General features: G+C 35.9%; 1 protein-coding gene across 2 annotated transcripts in view; it reads left to right on the top strand.

Annotated features, from left to right (window-relative positions):
- The window catches only part of LOC150077282 (ecdysone-induced protein 78C-like), a 496,295-nt gene that overhangs the window by 459,227 nt on the left and 16,757 nt on the right, over positions 1-20,311 (top strand). For both annotated transcript variants that reach the window (XM_090386083.1, XM_090386082.1), the window contains exon 6: positions 3,670-3,775. In XM_090386083.1, the coding sequence (XP_090242209.1) occupies positions 3,670-3,775 (106 nt within the window). The remainder of the gene's footprint in view (positions 1-3,669; positions 3,776-20,311) is intronic.

Genomic DNA, 20,311 nt, shown 5'->3' with positions numbered 1-20,311 from the left:
AACAGTTTACACAAATGCTGTATGGTCAGTGTATGCAAGAGCAATCTGTACTAAGTTCACTGAATAAGTAACAGTGCTGAAAGAGGCATGCTACCTTTTTGTGTGAATAATAGGCAAATTACACAAATATTTGAAAAATATTCTCTTATTAGCAAGTATATGCAATTATACATAATAAACAAAACAAAATAGCACATTAAAATGTACAGCTTGTATACATCAAACTATGTGATTAGTAATGAAAGTAAAAATAAAAACTTAGTGAGCTATTATTAAATGCAAGAAATAAGTACAATTGTTATTTTTTATATTGATAGTCTATTTACAAACATCTACCACTACCACAATGAAACTAAAAGATTCCTAATATTTTAAATGAGAGTTGTAAAAATTCTCATTTAAATCCTAAGATCTTAATTTTATTATCTATATTAAAATTGTAAGAATATCTGAATTTCTGTGATTAATATATGTATTTTTTCTTGTATGGATAATTGGAACTTGTTTAAATTGAAATGGACATTTTATCCATTGAACTAATACAGTTTTACTGTATACTGTATCTAAGTCATGCTTTTTCGATGTGTTACTTCATTATGTTACTAACAGTTAATATCATTTAATTAATTTAATGTGTATTTAAGTTAATTACATAAATTTCACAATTTAATTATCAATGGACTATCCGTAGTGGCTACATTGGGAAGTTGGTGTTTATATGAATTTGACACTAACATGCAAGGGAAATGTGGGTATTTTCACATTTTGACTTGACGGCTTTCAGTGTAATGGTGGTTCCAGAACTTAATTTATTGTTCATCTGATTATTAACTTTTCATCTAGATTGTCAAAAAAAATTGAGGCCTGTGTTATAGATACTTACTGAATGAGTTGCCTTTATATTGCATTGCAGAGGATAAGGAAGAGGGGTCAGATAAAATGTTATGATGGGGGTAGTTATGTGAAAAATAGTTATAATGAGAGGATGTATCAAAGCAACCTGTTTATAAGCTGGAGCGGTGTCAAGGTTATAGAATTGCATTACATTAACACGTTTGCTGCCTGAACACAAACTTGCATCCAAACAAACTGATTTTTGTGCCTCAATGCAGATTCAGCTTCAGTCAATAAATGAGTACTGTAAAAGGAATGATACATGAAATGAACTGAATTATATTGGCACACTGTGATTGAACCATGGGCATATTGCATTATGGTTAGGATTTTGCTTAGTGTCAATTGCACTGTTAAGAGAATGCTGTAAAAGTTTTCTCTTTCAAGAAAAAATAGATTTTTGGCCTCTCGACAGTGGACTTATTGCTGAGCTATACTTAGATAAATTAGAGAAGATTCATCTTGATCCACAGATCACATATGAAAGATACCTGGATGACATCCTAATTATCACAGATCATTTGACCATAAACAATATTCTACAGGCTCTTTATCCATTTGAGATTAAAATTTACATTGGGAATTGAAGCAGAAACGAATTCCATTAATTTCCTTAATTTTACCATACACAGATTAGATCATAAACTAAATTTAGGAAATGCTTTTACATTTCCAGACTTATCATCCCTATTTGTATAAAAAATCTGTCATGTTGAATCAATTTCTTAACACTTTTATAAATATTCTTCCACACAGATTTCACCAACGATAGAAATAAACAAATTAACTAGAAAATTCATAAATGGGGTTACCCTTTAACCTCTATAAATAAAGTTAAAGCTTTAGCATGGGATAAAATAAATAATAATGTATATTGTGCAAAAATCTGACACCAAAATAAATTTCATTACCATTCCATGTGTCGAGTACTGGTACAATAAACTTAACCAAATATGCAGGGGCACCGACATAAATTATAACAAAACCCATGAATAAATTATACACTGATTTTTAGAAATCAGCCGTCGAATCCTACATTCTAATCACAACATGACCTCGTATACAGCATTGCACATAAAAATTGCAATGCAGTTTATGTAGGACCTGCCACGGGGATGGCACAGTTTTGAGCAAAAAAACACTAAGCTTCAGTTGTGGCGGGTCATTCAAATGCATCAGAACTTTCGTTTTGCGCAATAAATGAACGGCATTCATTCAGCTTTAATGAAATAAAAATAAATATTCAACATGACTACCAAAAATTACTTATTGCGGAAACCATAGAGATGAAGTTATGTAAAAATTCAATCAATATCCAAAGACCATTCCTATTATCCGACGATTGGTCATTTATATGCTTGCGTGAAGAACAAACATTACATAAGACAAAGGCTTCGGGTTAATTGTGTGTTGCTCTTATTCCTGTGAACATGTAGTTTTGAAAAGTTTTAGTTCAATTTAAGGAATGAAGAGAATAATTGCTCCATATGCAGCTAAGCTTTTTAAACCATTTAATTTTAATGTTGATTGATGTAATGTTTTCCTTGCTGACAGAGGTATGGTGGTTGTAGACCAGAGTTGGGTTGTGCACTCAATATTGACTGTGGAGTTTGGATCACTATTGTTCTGACAGTGGGGAAGATGTTTAACATTTTTTATAAATTTTATATCGCCTTTACAAATAATTGTTAATGTGTTGGACTAAGATAGTTGGTTGAGAAAGAAGCATCCTATACCAAAAATAATGGTAATCCCTGTTGATTTCATATTATAAAAGCTGTATACTTGGTTCAGTTTCAAGAGTTCTTTTTTTATGTTAAGTTATTTTATCTAGTTTAGTATTTTCTCCAAGAAGAAAAAATTTTTTTTTTTTAAGATTATGCTTGCTGAATTTTGATTCTTTAGTTTGTGAAAAACAAAACATCCTTAATGTGTGTCTACTGGAAAAGTATGTTCCTATAAAATTATTTTAAAGGGTTGTTTATAATCTATTTGCAGCCTGAGTTATCAGGACTGAAAAGGAACGGTGACGGACAGTATGTTGAAGCTGATGACATTGAATCACCCTTTATAATATGTCATTGTGATACTGAAATAAAATGCTTGCTATTCAAGTGATGTGGATTCTGAAACTTGTTCAAATGCATCTCTTGATGTTATAACACTACAAACAAGAGTCCAGTGTTATTTGGAATGATGACTCTTCAGATTAATTCCATTTACTAAAATGCACTGCATCCTTGTTCCAGTGCCCCAAGGCATATAGGGATGACCCTCACAAAATAAAATGCAGCAAAATGTTAATGTGCAAATGGTTCTTGAGAGCGGCGTATGAAATTATGTATTTTTAGGTTTATGCACTATTAACAACAATACTATACCATTATAAAATTAAAATATCAGTTTTGAATCCTGATATAAAAAAAACATTGAGTAAAGCTCTCTCATTGGTCAATTGCTGAAATACCACTTTTTTAGCAACTTGCCAATGGAAGCCCTACTTTTTTAATTATCTATTTTAGATACAATGCAAAATGATGCTGAGAAGGCATACATATCTAGCAACAGCATGTCATTATATTCATAACTCCAGTATGTATGTGTTCATACTGGATGATTTTTCATTCAATGTTTATAAATATGTGACAGTAACTTCCTTGCTGAATTTGAAATTTTAAAGGAAATGAACAAAACTGAAGTACATTAGTAAAGTTGTCTATTTTGATTTCTTATCACATTCAGAAAAGTTATTAAAAATAAACTGTTTATTTTCAGCATGAATTTATTTCCTTGCTCTTCAACTTTGTTGTCACTTTCAACAATTTGCAACTGAATGACACTGAAATTGGACTTTTCTCAGCTGTTGTTCTTCTTACATCAGGTGAGATTAATTTTTTTGTAAGTAGCAAATCAGTCTTGATCCCTTTCATTGCCTAAATATGATTACAGTCGGTCCTCGTATAACACGTGTTTGCATTACACGAATTCGATCATACACGATTTATAAATAGGGGAACGTTATCTTATATAACACGAACCGAATTCGCTTATACATGATTTGCCTTTGTGTTTACAAGAAATGGCAGTCGAATGCAGAATCACCCCAATTGAACGCAACACGATAGGAACGAAGAAGATTCTGAAAATGTATTTATGTGTTTTATATCAGTGAAGGGGAAACACATTTCACCATAATAACGTAAAAACCAACAATTCCAGCTATCGGTATAATCATAAATGTAATTAGATCGAGTTTATGACCAGTTTATAACAGATTCCACTAGCAGAAACAACTGGAAATTGTTTTTATTGTTTTATGGTAGTAATCCCCAGAAATGTGCTTTAGTAAAATGTGAGGTGTTAATAGTGTATCTCTCTCTCTCTGCCTTTACGGTGCTGTTTATTCAGTTGCTACACGCGCGCAGCTTTGTTTATGTGTATGAAGCGTGCCTCCTCGTTTTGTAATTGTGCTTTATTCCCTAAAAATAAGTAAAATACTTAAAAGGTGTGAAAAGAAAGCGTCCTGGCTAAGACACTGCAGATTCAGAGAGAAAAAAAAAAGAAGCAATATCGATAAACAGAGGCGGACTGGGTCAAAAATTCTTACTCTGGAAAATTTGTAGTGGCCTCATACTACGGTTTATGGCCAAAATCACACCGGCCTCCGGCCCACCGTGGTTTCCCCGTAAGGCTTATGGCCAGTCTGCTTCTGTCGATAGAGAAAAAATATGAAATTGTGAAATGCTTTGAGCGAAATGAAAGACCATGTGATATTGCACGTGCTACAGACCTAAATGAGGCAACGCGGAGAATTACAAAGAATGCAGAGAAAATAAAAACAACTTTCATAGCGGGAACAACTCAAAGTGTAATTAAAATCCATTAGATTAAGACACAAAGAATTGGAAGAGATGGAACGGCTGTCATCTCTTTGGATAGAAAATCAAACAAAAAGCAAGTTTGCTTACGATAGAAGCAAAAGCATTAGCAATATTTTATTACGACTTACGTATTATAATTTATACTTACGTATTATAAAATACGTAAGTATTTTATTACGACTATTTTATTTAATATAATAACTTTTTTACGAATAAAATACGTATTTTATCCGTAAAAAATACTTTTTTAGTATTAAAAATACTAAAAATACTTTATTATAATATATTATTTTTATTACGTACTTTAATCGTTATAAAATACTTACATATTTTATAACGATTAAAATTACCCGATTATTTATTGTGTTTGGTAATGTTTTGGTTCCAAATGTGTGTTCAATCTTGGGTGGTCGGCACCTAACCCTACTTTTCCCATAGGGGCTGTTGTTTATATTGCACGATTTTGCATTGCACGAGGGTTTCTAGGAACGCAACTATCGTGCTATACGAGGACAGACTGTAATTGATTTTCTCAGTGTAGTGAAAGTGAAATAATGGTGAGACTTTTGCATTTAGAAGCCCATACAGTTAATACTTGTTTGTGATTAGTAAATGAATGTTTCATATCCTATTTCCTTAAGAACCATGTGTGCATCACTACTTATGAGTTACTGAGTAATCTGTGATCTGTACTGGTAAGTGCATATCTTTAAATGAATACAGCAATACCCTGCATAGCACTGATAATTGGTACAGAAAATGTCGGTGTTATGTGAAACCATGCTAATTATCATAATAGGTTTTAATTGAATGCATACCAGAGAAAGTCTAAACAAATTATAATAAATCTATAATCAATTTACATTTGATAGCCAAATAAACGGATTTGAAATAAAAAAAAAATATACTGCAAAAATTTTATTAATGATATGGTAAAATCATGAGTTTAGAAAAAAGCTTGTTTATTTAGGTATTTCAATAATGAAGTCAGTCTTCTTTTTCTCAGTGTACAAGTCTTTGTAGCATCAAATCCCATCTTGTAAAATTTGCTGTATCTTGATGCTACGTTCAACATTCGGATGTTCATTCATAATTGCCCCGCAGGCCATGTAACCCCCCCCCCCCCCCGAAAGACTTTCTCAGATTCTTTTGGTGCCACTTCAGAATTGTTCGAGTCGGTGCAGTCACATACATTGGCAGTATCCAAAGTTTCAAATCTGAAGTCTTTTCTGATCTTCAAAATGTCTTCAGCAATTGTCCGAACTTGCAATTCAGAACCAGTGAAATCATTTGTCTAATGGGGCAAAATATGCTGCCAAACAGAGTGCATGTTGTTGATAGTGATTTCTAGTCAAGATGCAGATACAGTATTTTCAATAGCATTCCTGATGTTATTTTTCAAAAATGTTTGTAAAGATGATGGTGATTCCACTCTTGTTGAAGCTTCAGTCTCTTGAGAAAGTTTGCAGCAGATAATACTCCTTGAATTTGGCAATTATGCCTTGATCCATGGGTTGAAAGACATTGTTAAGTGGAAGAAAGCATATTTTTTACATTTTCATTGAGTTCAGAAATTTCAGGTGAGTGGCCTGGTACATTGTTTAAAAGCAACAAAATTTTGAACTACATCCCTTCATCTTTGCAGTAACGTTCAACCATTGGACAAAAATAATTTGTAAACAATTCTCTTGTAATCTATACTTTCTTATTCGATTGCCAAATTACGGGCAATGTGCTTTTTACGCAACCCTTTAGCGCTCGTGGGTTTTCTGCTCTGAACACGAGTAGAGGCTTCAATTTAAAATCCCCAGATGAGTTTCCACTTAACAACAGTGTTAAATGATCTTTTGATGCTTTATATCCAGGTTGGGCCTTTTCAGTTCAAGTTCATGAGGGCTTTTTGTCCCCAGAACAGTCCAGCTTTGTCAACGTTGAAAATTTGTTCGTCCTTGTAGCCACCTTCTTCAATGATGTCTTTCAATTCCCTTGGAAATCTTGCAGCAGCATCTTTGTTTGCACTTGCACCTGAGATACGAACATTATGAAGCCCAAAATGGTTTTTAAAGTGGAAAAACCTACCACTACTATTTCTTTAGTCTCCTCTTCATTTTTTTTTTCCTTTTTGCTTCGGGGTGTTATAAAGGCTTTTGCTTGAATGATGTTTTGGGTTAAAGGAATTCTCTTTTGATTTGACTCATTTCGTATTTAAAGGGGTAAAAAATAAATTCTGAAATGATAGCTTTGAAAAGCTATTACGTCGTCTTGTCAGGATGGAGTTAAGAATACTGAATACATTAGGCAGTCAGCAGTAATGAATGGAATTAGCAATAAGAATACATTGCTGCTGACTGCCTGAGGGGAGCTATTGGCACATGTGCATGCGAGGCAATAGTTGGCACCATAGCATATGTAGAGGATGTGTCTAGGCTGAATGAATTTTAATATATACGGTAAATTTTCAACTTAAATGAAAACTTATTGTGAATCTGTGCTGTTTGAAATCATGCTAAGCGAGGTATTGCTTTAGGGTGACAGTGTGTGCATAAGTCTCATTATGTCTATTACAGGATCAGTTTCTTGATTAGAACTGATCCTGGAAGAGTTACCCTATTGTAATTTCTACCATTTCTCAGATTTGCTGTTTGAATTCTTTTCTGTGGAGTATGGCAAAAGATAGTTTATGCTATGGTATCCCACAAACAGCTGAGGAATTAAACCAGCAGGTTGTTGACATATACACAAACTTTTCCATGCAATGCAACTGTTCTGCATATTCTAGATCATGTATTGGTGTAAATCTTGAATGCAAGTTCCTTTGCAGTGTCTGTTTGGTAAAATGTTTTCTTGGTGTATAATTAACTTGCATAATAAATGACACTTTTAGTATTTAAGCAGTGGTTAACTTTTGATGTTAATTCTTTCTCTGAAAGACTATTATGCAAATAACTTATGGTTTACCACTTGTGTAGTTTAGCATTGGAGTGTGCTAGGCTTAACGGGAGCTTAATGACATATTAGAAAGGAGGCTCTTCACTCATGTACAAATTAAAAGTATATAGTTTATTGATATGCTAAATGATGAAACTATGATAGTCTTAACTTAGAACATTCCACCTGCTAAATGGTATGAATAGCCATTTGATGGAATGATGTAGTTGAATTCCAAAACAGTTACATATATAGTTTAGAATTAGAGTATACTAGATTTAGGGGTTTGTAATCTGTTTATCAGCAAACTATATACTTCTCACTAGCATGTCAATAAAGTGCCTTCTTTATAATACTTCGGTAAACTCCTGTGTAATATTGTCTTAATCCTTGTTTTGAAACCTCTAACCAGTTCTTGGCATGGGGGATGATGATAAAATTTTCTATAAAAGTGTGTTATAAGGAATAACATGGACCATTGACTGCTAAAATTAATTAGCAAGAATGAAGTTTTGTATTTTGAAGTCCATTTGCAATTGAACAGATGCATATAGACCCCAGGTATATTGGAATGGTATCCGAGAACAAGGGTTTATAATAGATGCTGAAGACAATGTAGGACGACTGTAGAAATATCATTCTGGAAAGCTGTACCAGGAGAACTTAAGATGACACTAAGTTACATTCTGAAGAATGTATTGGTCATAAGTGCAAGAAAACCAGCTTTGGCTCCCACCAAAAAAAAAAAAAAAAAAAAAAAAAAACTCTTGGACTCAAGTACCCACGGCAAGCAGCTTATTCTGGTGATTAACAACTTTATGGCTAATGGAAATGTTCCTACAATCCAGTCCGTAATTCCTTGTTTTGAATTTATTTCTCAACCACTTAATGCAATCAATTTGTCATTCATTTATTGTCTTCCTCTGACCCCAAACTACTTATACTAAATTCTGTAGCCTGCTTTATTAAGGCAGGCTGCCTAGTGAAATAGACTTCATCCTCACTAACAGAAGACATTGTGAATGATGTCAACAATGTAAATGTTGGAAGGGATCACAGAATGGCAAGATGCACACTTGATATAGATGTAAGAAAACAAAGGAAAAAACTGACTCGAGTAAATAATACGAAGGTCTTTGAGATAACAGAAGAGGAGAAAAAGCAGTATGTACTGGAACTTAATAACAAATTTTAGTTTCTGCAGATGGCTTAGGATCAAGATATTGAGGAATGTTACAACTTTCTGAAAGTGATAATGCCCAAGAAACCTATGGATAAAAAATCCAAAGAAGAAAAAATTAGTCAAACACTTGTCGTGATGAACCAAAGGCTACAAATGAGAGCAAGATAAACACTGACAAGGAGAAAATTGAGTATACTGAGTTATGCAAAGCCATTAGAAAGACTCAGAGGACATGAGATTTAACACAAGAAAAGTAGAACAAGCATTAAGGGAAAACAAAGGACTTAAATCAGCAACCATGAGCAGTAATACAGAAAGACAAATGATACTTAAACTGAAGAATAGCTATGGTGTACTTATAAATAGCAGAGAAGGCATAATTCAAATAGCAGAAGACTGCTATAGAGAAGTATACAAAGGAGCAAGGGAATGATGCCAGCAGTGGAGAAGATGTATCACAAATTAGTAACATACGACATACCTGATATCCTTCCTGCTGAGGTAGAACATGTGTTTTGAAGAAAACAAAGAATCAGGGAAGATGAAGTTACTGTGGAATTGTTAAAATTGGGGGGAAGAGACATGGCACAAAACTGGCAAGACACTTCACAAAATGCATTAGAAAAGGTGTGATGCCTAAGGAGTGGAATAATGCAATCATAATTTTGCTGCATAAGAAAGGAGATAAATTGGAAATTATAGACCAATTAGCTTGTTATCCCACATCTACAAGTTGTTCACAAGGGTCATCACTAACAGATTAGGAAGAATACTTGATGAGAATCAACCGAAAGAGCAAGCTGGCTTTAGGACAGGATTCCCAATTATGGATCATCTTCACATAATATCACAGCTAATGGAGAAAACAAATGAATATAAAACACCATTACGCCTGGCATTTGTGGATTATGAAAAGGCATTTGACTCCATACAGCACAAGGCAATGTTTCGGGTGCTGGAAAGACAAGGCATATACCCCATATTATGATTTTGAAGAAAACATGAAAAAGCAGTTCAAGGAGACACGTCTCCGAAGTTGTTTACTACTGCCATTGAGGAAGCTTTCAGAAGATTGGACTTTTCACAGAAAGGAGTCAATGTGAATGGATAGTACCTAAACCATTTACGACTTGCAGATGACATTATGGTCATAAGTCACGACCCCAAAGAATTAGAGGAAAATCAGTTATGCAGAGTTAGTAAGGATTTTGGACTAGCGATGAATATGGCTAAAACAAAAGTAATGATGAACAAGTATGCCATAGAAAGGAATATAATGCTTGAAGGAGCAGTAATTGAAAAGGTGGAGTCATATACTTATCTGGGACAGGTCATTAGTTGTAATAATGATAAATGGCTGTAAGTTAAGAGAATAAATTTCTGATGGATAGCATTCAGGAAAAATAGTCACATACTAAGGAGCAATATCCCAATTTGTCTGAAATGTAAAATAATGAACCAATGTATACTCCCCACCATGACTTATTGAAGTGAAACTTGGGCACTTGCCAAAAGAATGGAAGAGAAGCTGAGAACTGCACAGCAAAGAATGGAATGAATTATATTGGGAATCAGATAAGAAGAGAAACACATGGATTAAGCAGCAAGTTCAAGCAAAGGATATTCTTATCAAAACTAAAGAACTAAAATGGTCTTGGGCAGGACACACAGCTCGAAGACATGACAGATGGACTAAGAAAATAACAGAATGGTACCCAAGAGGGGCTAGAAGAAAACCTGGACAGATAATTCATGAGTTTGTGGGTAGTAAATGGATGGCCATTGCACAAAACAGAAGGAACTGGAAAGTTGCTGGAGAGGCCTTCATCCTGCAGTGGATTGAAAATAGCTGATGATGCCTTTTGGTCAAATTTTCCAGGCACATTGCCAGTCTTTAAAGATTTTCAAGAAATTGTTTTTAAGATGTAATTCCCATATGTGGACACAGTACACAGAACTGTGGCCTCACAGCTCCTTTATGTGACTATTAAATAAAGAGACTGCGCACACACACGAAGTACCATCTGTGAGACAAAAGTACAGTAGTTGAACTTGAGCCTGGCCTAGTTGTCTGTCAATTCACATTCCAATGTACTTGTTTGCCTTGTGTTTGCTGTTTGGTGGAAAAATGACAGACAAAATAATTGAACAATGAATCAACCCCTCAAGAAAGGGGTTATCATTTCTCATTTTACGCTATCAGACCAGCCTCTGAGTAGACAGTCTCTCTTCTTTGTGTAAAAATGCATTGAGTCTGCTGCAGGCTCAACAAAATCAGTCAGTTGACCCAAGTCTAATAATATTCTGGTAGACCACTGAATCCCAACATGCTGCAAAGCTATTAAAGCTGACGTACTTTGGTGGACATTCAATAAAAGTTACTCCCCATGCCACCCTAAACTCCTCAAAGCAAATAATAACAGAATGGGACTTATTAACTGTATTATAAGAGGAAATTGTTCAAGAGCTACATGAAGAAAGAGGTCATCCAAGCAAGGAGAGTTGTTACTTGTAGGGACAAGTAACAACTCTCTTGTAGGAACAAGGAGTCTTGTTCCTACAAGAGCATAATTCTCACTTAGTTCTCCAACCCTACCAACATCTGTCAAAGCAGGTTATCTCCACTGCCGCATCTGACCTTGCATCCTTAATCCCATCAGTTGCTAAAGTGCCAAAAATACATTCACTCCCAAACTGCATGTTATGGTGAGGCAATGTCCTAATTGTGGGGCAAAGGAACACAACCAATCTGATTGTGCCATTAACACTCCTCATTGCCCAAACTGTAAGAGTAACCACTTGGCATTCTCAAAAACATGAGCTATGGGAAAAAAATCTATAAATATAAAGTGGAGAACAAAGTCACATACTCAGAGGCAAAAAGACAATCAAAACAGAGTCAAAGCAGACATAGGCCACAGCTGTGCAACATTTTTAATCAATAGGTACTGCTCATTATCATTCCCCTCAAATATCTCTATTGCTAATTGGATACATTCCTTGCTCTGTACTTTCAAACAGTGCCCTTTGCAAAAAACAATTGAGCAAGTTCCTCTAGCAACAAAACCGAACTGCAGCCATCAGTTTCTGCTGGAATGGATATTGATGAACAGAATGGGCAAGATGATGAAATTTTAGAACTCCATACAACCAATGATATGGACATAACATGCTCCTATTTTAAAAAAAATAAATAAAATAAAATATATATATATTATGTTGTTTTAATAATGGTGTTAGAATACATTGATGGTTATTTTTGTTAGACTTGCGACGCTAAAGTAAAGGGTTTATTTTATGAAAACACCAAACAGGAGAATTATTACAACCTGTAGTACTTAGTACTGTGCTTGGGTTGGAGGTTGAGAAGATGAAAGATATTTGTTGACATTAGACTTGGGCTTCTGTAAACTAATTTTCAGGAAATATGTATGAAGGAAGGTTTTTCCAGAAAACAGCAGTTGAATGAATAAACGAGGAAGATGAAAAGCTGGTTCTGTGAGTTTGAAGTTGAACAGTAAAATGGCTGGTGGCGGCACATGTTTGGACTGTTTTGAAAGAGTGGGAATTATAGAAGCCACTTCAGAAGAACAGTGCCCATGGAAGTATCTGTAGAAAAGGCATGCAGCAGAAACAGTACATCTATGAGACAGCTGTTTGGAAGAAAACTAGCGCTGAGAGTGAAAGAAAAGTTATTTAGATGCAGAGGAAGCAATATTTGTAATGTGCTTGTGCGAAGAGATTAGAAATCAGGGTAATCCCCAAAAGGATCATTTTGTCTAAAAATCTGAGTGTCACCTATGCTTATCTAAGCATACCAGCGAGATATAAGACAAGACTGAGTTTTAGAAGGATTGAAATCAACTAAGTTGTCTTTGCCCCACTGGAGAATTACTTGGAGATCAGCGTTTAAGAAATTGGTAGCGGATATTCAAGAAGCTGATTGTGCAGGGCAAGGTTTCTCAAAATGGAAAGTGGAATGCAATGTGCTATCAAAACTATGGATAGGATTTCCAGTCAATGGAAGATCATTAATATACAAGAGGAAAAGAGTGGGGGAAAGAACTGAACCTTGGGGGACACCAGTGTTAGTGGAGAAGTTAGAAGACAGAGCCATCTACCATCACCCTTAGTGAGCGATCAGAGAGAACTGGATAACCAATTACAAAAAACAGTTGGCAAACCATGAGATGGAAACTTGTTTAGAAGACCTTTATGCCAAAGACGATCGAAAGCCTTTGAGATGTCAAGAGAAACTGCTTGTTTCACCAAACTTTTCCACTGAATTTGTCCATAAATGAGTAGCATAAGCCAGAATATCACCAGTGGATTGACACTGACAGAATCCATACTGGTGATCGTTGATCAGACGGAAGGCTTCTAGGTAGTTTAAGAGTTGTCATTAATTGATTTCTCCATTACTTTAGAAAGATTAGAAGTAATTGGATGGGGCGGGGGGGGATTTGTCATCCTTTTTAGGAACTGGCTGAATATGAACAAATTTCCAAGCAGAAGAAAAACACCTTTGGAATAAGAAAGTGAAAAAAGGTGGCAGAGAATAGGAGTAAGTTGTGGAGCACAGGTTTTGAGAACAAGTGGAGAAATACCATCAAGACCTAGAGCTCTAGCATCAAGATTAGTCAAAATTCTTCTGACAGAAGACTGCATGAGGCATTGGATAGAGTGTGCCAAGATCGTAAATACATGAGTTGGAAGAAAAATGATGCTAGCAGGTCAGCTTTATCCTTGGCTGAAGTGAAAACAGAAGTATCTGGTTTTGACAGAAGTGGGAGCAGAGAAGGGCAAAAGTTGCAGCCAATAACTTTGGCAAGAGACCAGAATGCTCTGCTACTATTAGGGCAAGAAGCAAAAAAAAAAAAAAAAAGTTTTCTACTCTTAGCCTGTTCAAAATCTAGTTTGGACTGATTAATAACTGCTTTACAGTTGTGAGCTTTGGTGTAGGTAGAAAATGAAAGTGAAGAATTGGAAACAAGCCAATTATGATATGCAATGTTCTTCTCTTGAAAGCCTTAGCACATTTATTGGAAAATCGAGGTTTAGATGAAGGATGAGATTTTAAAGTTGAGTGTGGAATAAAGGTTCCATTCCTAGAAGAATAATTTCACTGACATGATTGAGCAAACATTGACATCAGAAGTTTTGAAACAGTAATCTGGCCAAAGAAAAGAAATCTTGCAGGTTATTCCATTTTGCATTCTTGTAATGCCAAACAATAAGAGATTGGGAATAGCCATAAAATAAAGGCTCCATCGGAGAAGAGACAATCAAGTTGTCATCTGAGGTGCCTAAAGAATCACTCACTTTGACCGTGTACTTAGAAGGGTTGTTTGTGAGAAAAATATTAAATGTGTTGGCTGTATGATTAGGATTGTCTGGTATTATTGTAGGTAAATGAACAATTTGTGCAAGGTCGCTAGTAATTGCAAAAGACTCCATCTCGACCAGCTGGAGTTGTGAACATTAAAATCACGAAGGAAAATTACCTCACTGTTAGGAACGTTTGATGGGAGAAAGTCAAGTTGTAAAGAGAGGAAGTCAGAGCTCCAAGTGATTAGTGGAGTTGAGAGAACAGTGGAGACAACAGATGAATTTGACACATTGAGGTAGAGATTTTAAGCCAGAGAAGATCGAAAAGAGGAAATTCCAAATTACAAGTCTGACAGGGAATATCGGAACGGACATATGCACAAGTATCACCTTTGAGGCAAAAGGAATTATACGTCGAATAATTTGGGCAACTGAGATGAGCAGTAGTTGAATCAACTGATAACTGAGATTCTGTTAGAAAAAGTACATGGAGTTTGGCCGACTGCAAATGGATGTTGTTGAGATTAGAATTGAGACCTCATATTTGTGAAATGAACTAGGAAGTGTTTGGGAGGTTTAGATCTTTTTTTCAGATAAGCTTACCCTATTAGTTTAACAATTCATGATGTATTCAATAGTAAGAAAAAGTTGTGGGGAACATGCTGTACAAAGTAATACAATTTTTGGGTATGGCGTACACATGGTAAGAATATACCCAGATCCTTGATATAACGCGGCCTCGACAATGCACCCCTGCATACACTGCTCGGACTCCCTCCAGTCACTATCTGGCAGAGTAGAGGTAGCGAGATTATACCTTATCTGATACAGAAGCCTCCTAAAGAGTTACCAATATGTTTGGTCTGGTGTACTAACTAGTGGCTGGCCTGTGAACACCGTTTTAGAGCTGCACCCTTGAAATGTAAGAAAGATTGGATCTTGCCATGATGTTCATCATAACCTCAAAAGTCATCAGTCATACTGCATGATGGAAAAGATTTGGGAATTGTTGGCCGAAACTTAGCTCTGGAGACTAAACATGGGTCCTCCAATAAGCAAGGTGGTGGTATTGCACTGGTTGATGAGTAGTCTCCCATCTAGTATTGCCTGGTAACACAGAGGGGCAGCATTCCTCCATGTGGTATGGGTGCCACACCTTGACCCCTACTTATGTTGGTTCACACCTGGGTGGTCACCCACAGTGTGCTTGTGATTACTACTCAGGATTACTAACAGTCTCACTGTTAGTAATCACTCTCACTAATACTCAGGATTACTAACAGTCTCACCATCATGTAGGTGCAATCAGAGGATTTGGCTCTCAGAGACCGTCTGGCCTTCGTCGAAATTGGGTTCTCTTGACTTAAATGTCACTTGAATATCAGTTCCATCATTGTTTTAGACTCCCAGGTAGAAAGTACAGTTTGTCTGGCATATCTGAGAGAATGTCTGTGACAACCTCAAGGATTACCAAAACAACAAAGATAATAAAAATGAATGCAACTGCTTTTTCCAAAAACACACACATCTTTACCTTTGCCCCGTGTTGTATTCAGTTTGTTTGTACACCTTGTTAATCCATGTGTTTGTAATCCTCTTGTTATTTTTCAGATTAAATTTAATTAGATTTAAGTAATTGTTAAGGTGAACATTATAGTACCAAGCATTATTTGGAAGTATTTTAAGATAAATCCAAAGGAAACTTTTTTTCCCCTTTGGATTGTAATATGTAATTGCATATTACAATCCAAATGCACATGTAATTTGTGATACTGCCTTATCAAGGGGGATGGTAAAAGCCAAAATGTTGACACCCACAAATATGATGGATGAATCAGCTTAAGTTCTATCCAGAGGAAAGAAGGCCTCCGTAGCCTAGTGGTCAGGTGCGCGGGTGCATAAGTACACGTGCCTTGAGCAACTGGGGTTCAAGCCCGTGATTGCTGAATACTGTGCTGCTTCTTGTATTCTGTCTATCTTGTGAACTCCTGACCGTTTGGTTGTCCCGGAGTATAAACAGAGAAATCCAGAAGAATTGTCAAAAGAAACAAAGCATCAGGTAAGTTGAAAAGGACCTATGCTGAATGTTCAGGAAGTAGCAGCACCATTGGACCTCATGCTAAAGTGCAAACTACTATAGATGCAGTATTAAAGAAGCTTTGGGATATTAATAACCTTTAGGTCAAAGAGATCCATTATTTAATTGGAGAAATGATAGCTGTTGACCTTCAACCATATTCTATAACATCTGACATTGGATTTTAAAGGCTATTAAAAAAAATTGCCAAAATTACAATATTCCAAGTAGAAAATATTTCACTGATAAAATTATTACAGATATATTTCAGAAGGCAAAAACAAAACTTTAAACATCCCTTGATAAAAACCACCAACATTTCTTTAACCACTGATATTTGGACAGACTACAAATAATTCTCCATTTCTGAGTATTACAGGCTACTGGCTTTTGGATGAGTTTGAACAACACTATGTTCTTAGAGTTCTACCTTTCACGGGCTCTCATACAAGATACGGATCAGCGAAGAGTTAAACAATGTGCAAGAAGAATATAAGCTCTCAAAAAATGAAGTCTTATTACTGCAAGATTCTGGGGCAAATATGGCAGCTAATGTCACTGATAGTGGTTTACAGTAACAATCATGTTTCATACACACATTACAACTTTCAATAAATGAAATGCAGGCTGTAAGGAGTGACGTTACTATCAATAGGAATGTTGTAAAATACTTCAGTCATTCTGCTTCAGTAGTTAACAAATTAATGGAAATACAGGAGCAGCTAATTTAACGAAGCATAAATTAATTCAAGATATATTCACTTGTTGGAATTCAATATATTACATGCTGGAAAGAAACACATAACAGCAAAAAGCTCTCAACATATGCTGTGGATAACAATATTCCAACATTAAGTTCATACCAGTGGGGTTTGTAGAAAAATTTGTCCAACTCCTAAGTCTATTTGAAGAAATCCTACAATTTTGACTCAATTTATTTTTGGCCAAAGCTGTCCAAAATTATAATTTCAGTAGAATTCTGACCACGGTTGAGTAGCTTAAATCATCAATTTTGAAAAGTTTTTTTTTTTTTTTTTTTTTTTTCCATTTATATTAAAAATAAATCTTTGTTTATCTACTTTTATAGATCCTAGATTTAAGATAATTTCAAAGTGATATGAGTTTTAGAAGCTGTGGAGCAAGATAAAATGGAGGTAAGAGGGGATTAATATTTTAACAGGATGTTTCAACCAGTTCTGAAGGTCAAAATAAAGGCTTCTGTATCTGGGGTCAGGAGCAGGAGTGCAGTAGCATATGCTCTTTGAGTAGAATGGGGTTCAAGCCCACGACTGCTAAATACAGTCAATCTTGCCAACCTGCACTGGACCAGTATATCCCATGCTTTACTGTGACTTTCAAGTTTGTCCTCTCCTAAGACAGTGTTCAAAATAAAGGAACAGAAGAAATGTCACTCAGAGTAAATTCAAAAGGTATCCTAAAAAAAAAGCATTATTCAGTGTTGCACTCAAGAATTGAATGAAAATGTGATAGCCCATTTCTATGGTGGAAAAACATGAGACAAACAACCTCTTCTGAGTAAACTGGCTGAAGTGTTTAAGTGCACCAGCTTCATCAGTTGAAAATGAAAGCATATTTATTACTGGTGTAATTTGTGTAAACCTACAAGGAATAGGCTGTCCTGAAAATGGGGGAACTCTGCTTTTGCATTACCATTTAAGAGCATTCATTGGTTACTCTGTGTAAAACTACTTTTGATCCCCCCCCCTTTTGTACTGTGTTAAAAAGATAAATTTGATTAAAATACCTGTTAAGTTACATTTATTTTTGTAACCTGTTAAGTTACATTTATTTTTAATGATATTCTCTGTATTAATAAAAAATAAATTTGCTATAACAGCAGCCAAACTCAGAAAACATTTACTTAATCCATTTCAGTATATCAAAGCTATCTGATGAATCTCTTGGCAGTAATTAACTGGCTTAAATTTAGCAGGAAATGGCCGATAAAAGATTAATTGGCAAAGCAGTGAACTAATGATTGTACCAGTTAATCGTTGCATCCTGTTTTGATTACGTTACATGATTTGTAGTTTTGTGCGGTATGTGCTAACTGTTTTAAATAATGTTATTACCCTTCTCATTTCTTGGCTCAAAACAAAAAAAGCCAATCTATGATTAGAACATTTGAACTATCTCTAAATAGGCCTACAAGGCTGGGACAATTCATGTTGATGATTAAGCTTCACACCAGCTGGAAGATAAATAAATTCAATACTGTAACTAAAAACACTTTATTTACAATAAAATAAATATATATTTACAATAAAAATAAATAACACTGATAAAATATACTAAAAACCTAGAAATTAAAAGCGATTAAATTTGCTGTAGCTTTTGGAGGCAGCAGTCTCCTTTCTCAGCAGCTTATGTCTACTGTGCGGCAGATCCACGGCACACTTCACATGGTTCCACGGTTAGAATTTTCCATTTGCGCACCGGGACCGGAAATGGCTTGGGAACGTGCTAGCTGAAACAGTTCATCACATCCAAGAATGACGGTTTCCAAGATGGAATGTAAACGTATACCCCTATCCCTATTAATAGTATTGCTAGCTGCCCCAATGTGTAAGCTCTCGAGCCATTTACGGTCCCAGAACCCCTGTGCATGATCTGTGATGACAGCATCCTCTGGGGATTGATGTTGTTTCTCCCAGAAATGTTCTGCCACAGCAGACTTCCCATAATTTGCGGACTTTATTGCATTTACATGCTCCCCCAGCTGGTCTTTCAATCACCGCCCCGCCCCGCCTCACCACCCCACTGCTGGCTTCTTTGGGTATGGGATCATTAACTCGAGATATCGCTGTGTGCAACCTTTGACCTGGGAGTTGCACACAGCGTATCTGACACCCCTGAATTATATGTGCAATGTGGTCTGAAAGGCCTGGATAGTAGGGAATGTATGCGGTGCTCATTACGGGTGGACTCTACTCCTCTAATGGCTCTGTCTAACACCCTCTGGGGTTAGCTGCACTTCTTGAGGTCTGCTGTGACCCGAATTTCATTATCTTTATCCTTGGAGGTGCTGCAGTGGGACCCCACCCTGTCTATTAGAGCCTTGACCACACTTTTTTTTTTTGTTTGTTGGCTGGCCTGTGCCGAGGTATAGTGGGTATATTGACCCTGGCACATCGGCTTTCTAAATACCTTGGACTTAAGCCTGCCACCTTCCCTAATTACTAACACGTCAAGGAATGGCAAGGTTCCCTCTGCTTCCATCTCCGAAGTAAATTTGATAAAAGGGGAGAAACTATTAAGTACCTGACCTTCCCTCCTCTTTGTATAATGGAGAATGTGTCATCAACATATCTCCTCCATCTGCGCATGGGAAATTTCAAATCCCTAAACATTGACTTCTAGCTCTTCCATAGCTAAATTGGCCACTATGGCACTAATGGGGGAACCCATGGCTGTGCCATGGACCTGCCTGTACATGACATCTTGAAATACCATAATGGTACTAGATAAGAAAAACTCCACTCCTTCACAAATGTCATCAATACTTAGAGGTGACCTGGTACTTAACGATACATCCTTTTCTAAGGCCATTCTAACACATTAAGCCAAACTTAATGGGAATACAAGTAAACAGTGATGTAACATCGAAAGAGATCATTATCTCATCTTCCCGTATAGTCTGTCCTTTTATAAAGTCCACAAATTCCTTACTGTTCTTAATGACAAAGCTGGAAAGTCCTACTGTAGGTGCAATTAGCTTAGCTAAGTACTTAGATAAAGCATATGTAGGACTGTTTATTATACAATAGATCTGAGCGGTATACCTACTTTATGTATCTTTGGGAGCCCATAGAATCTGGGTAAACAACATCCAGCAGCATGTAACAACCAATAGACCTCCTTAGATATCCATCCTGACTTTGAATAATATTGTAGTAAAGCATTAGAATTATTACAGAATACCGCTATATATAAAGTTAACCGCCGTAATCTGTTGGTTAGTTGGGAACGACAAGTGAATAGCCTTTTACAACGTTGGCA

Source organism: Mastigoproctus giganteus, chromosome 12 (genome assembly GCF_048544385.1).
Source record: "Mastigoproctus giganteus isolate SK-2022 chromosome 12, ASM4854438v1, whole genome shotgun sequence".
NCBI lineage: Eukaryota > Metazoa > Arthropoda > Arachnida > Uropygi > Thelyphonidae > Mastigoproctus > Mastigoproctus giganteus.
The sequence above is the reverse complement of the archived record's forward strand: the minus strand, read 5'-3'. Positions and strand labels throughout refer to the sequence as shown.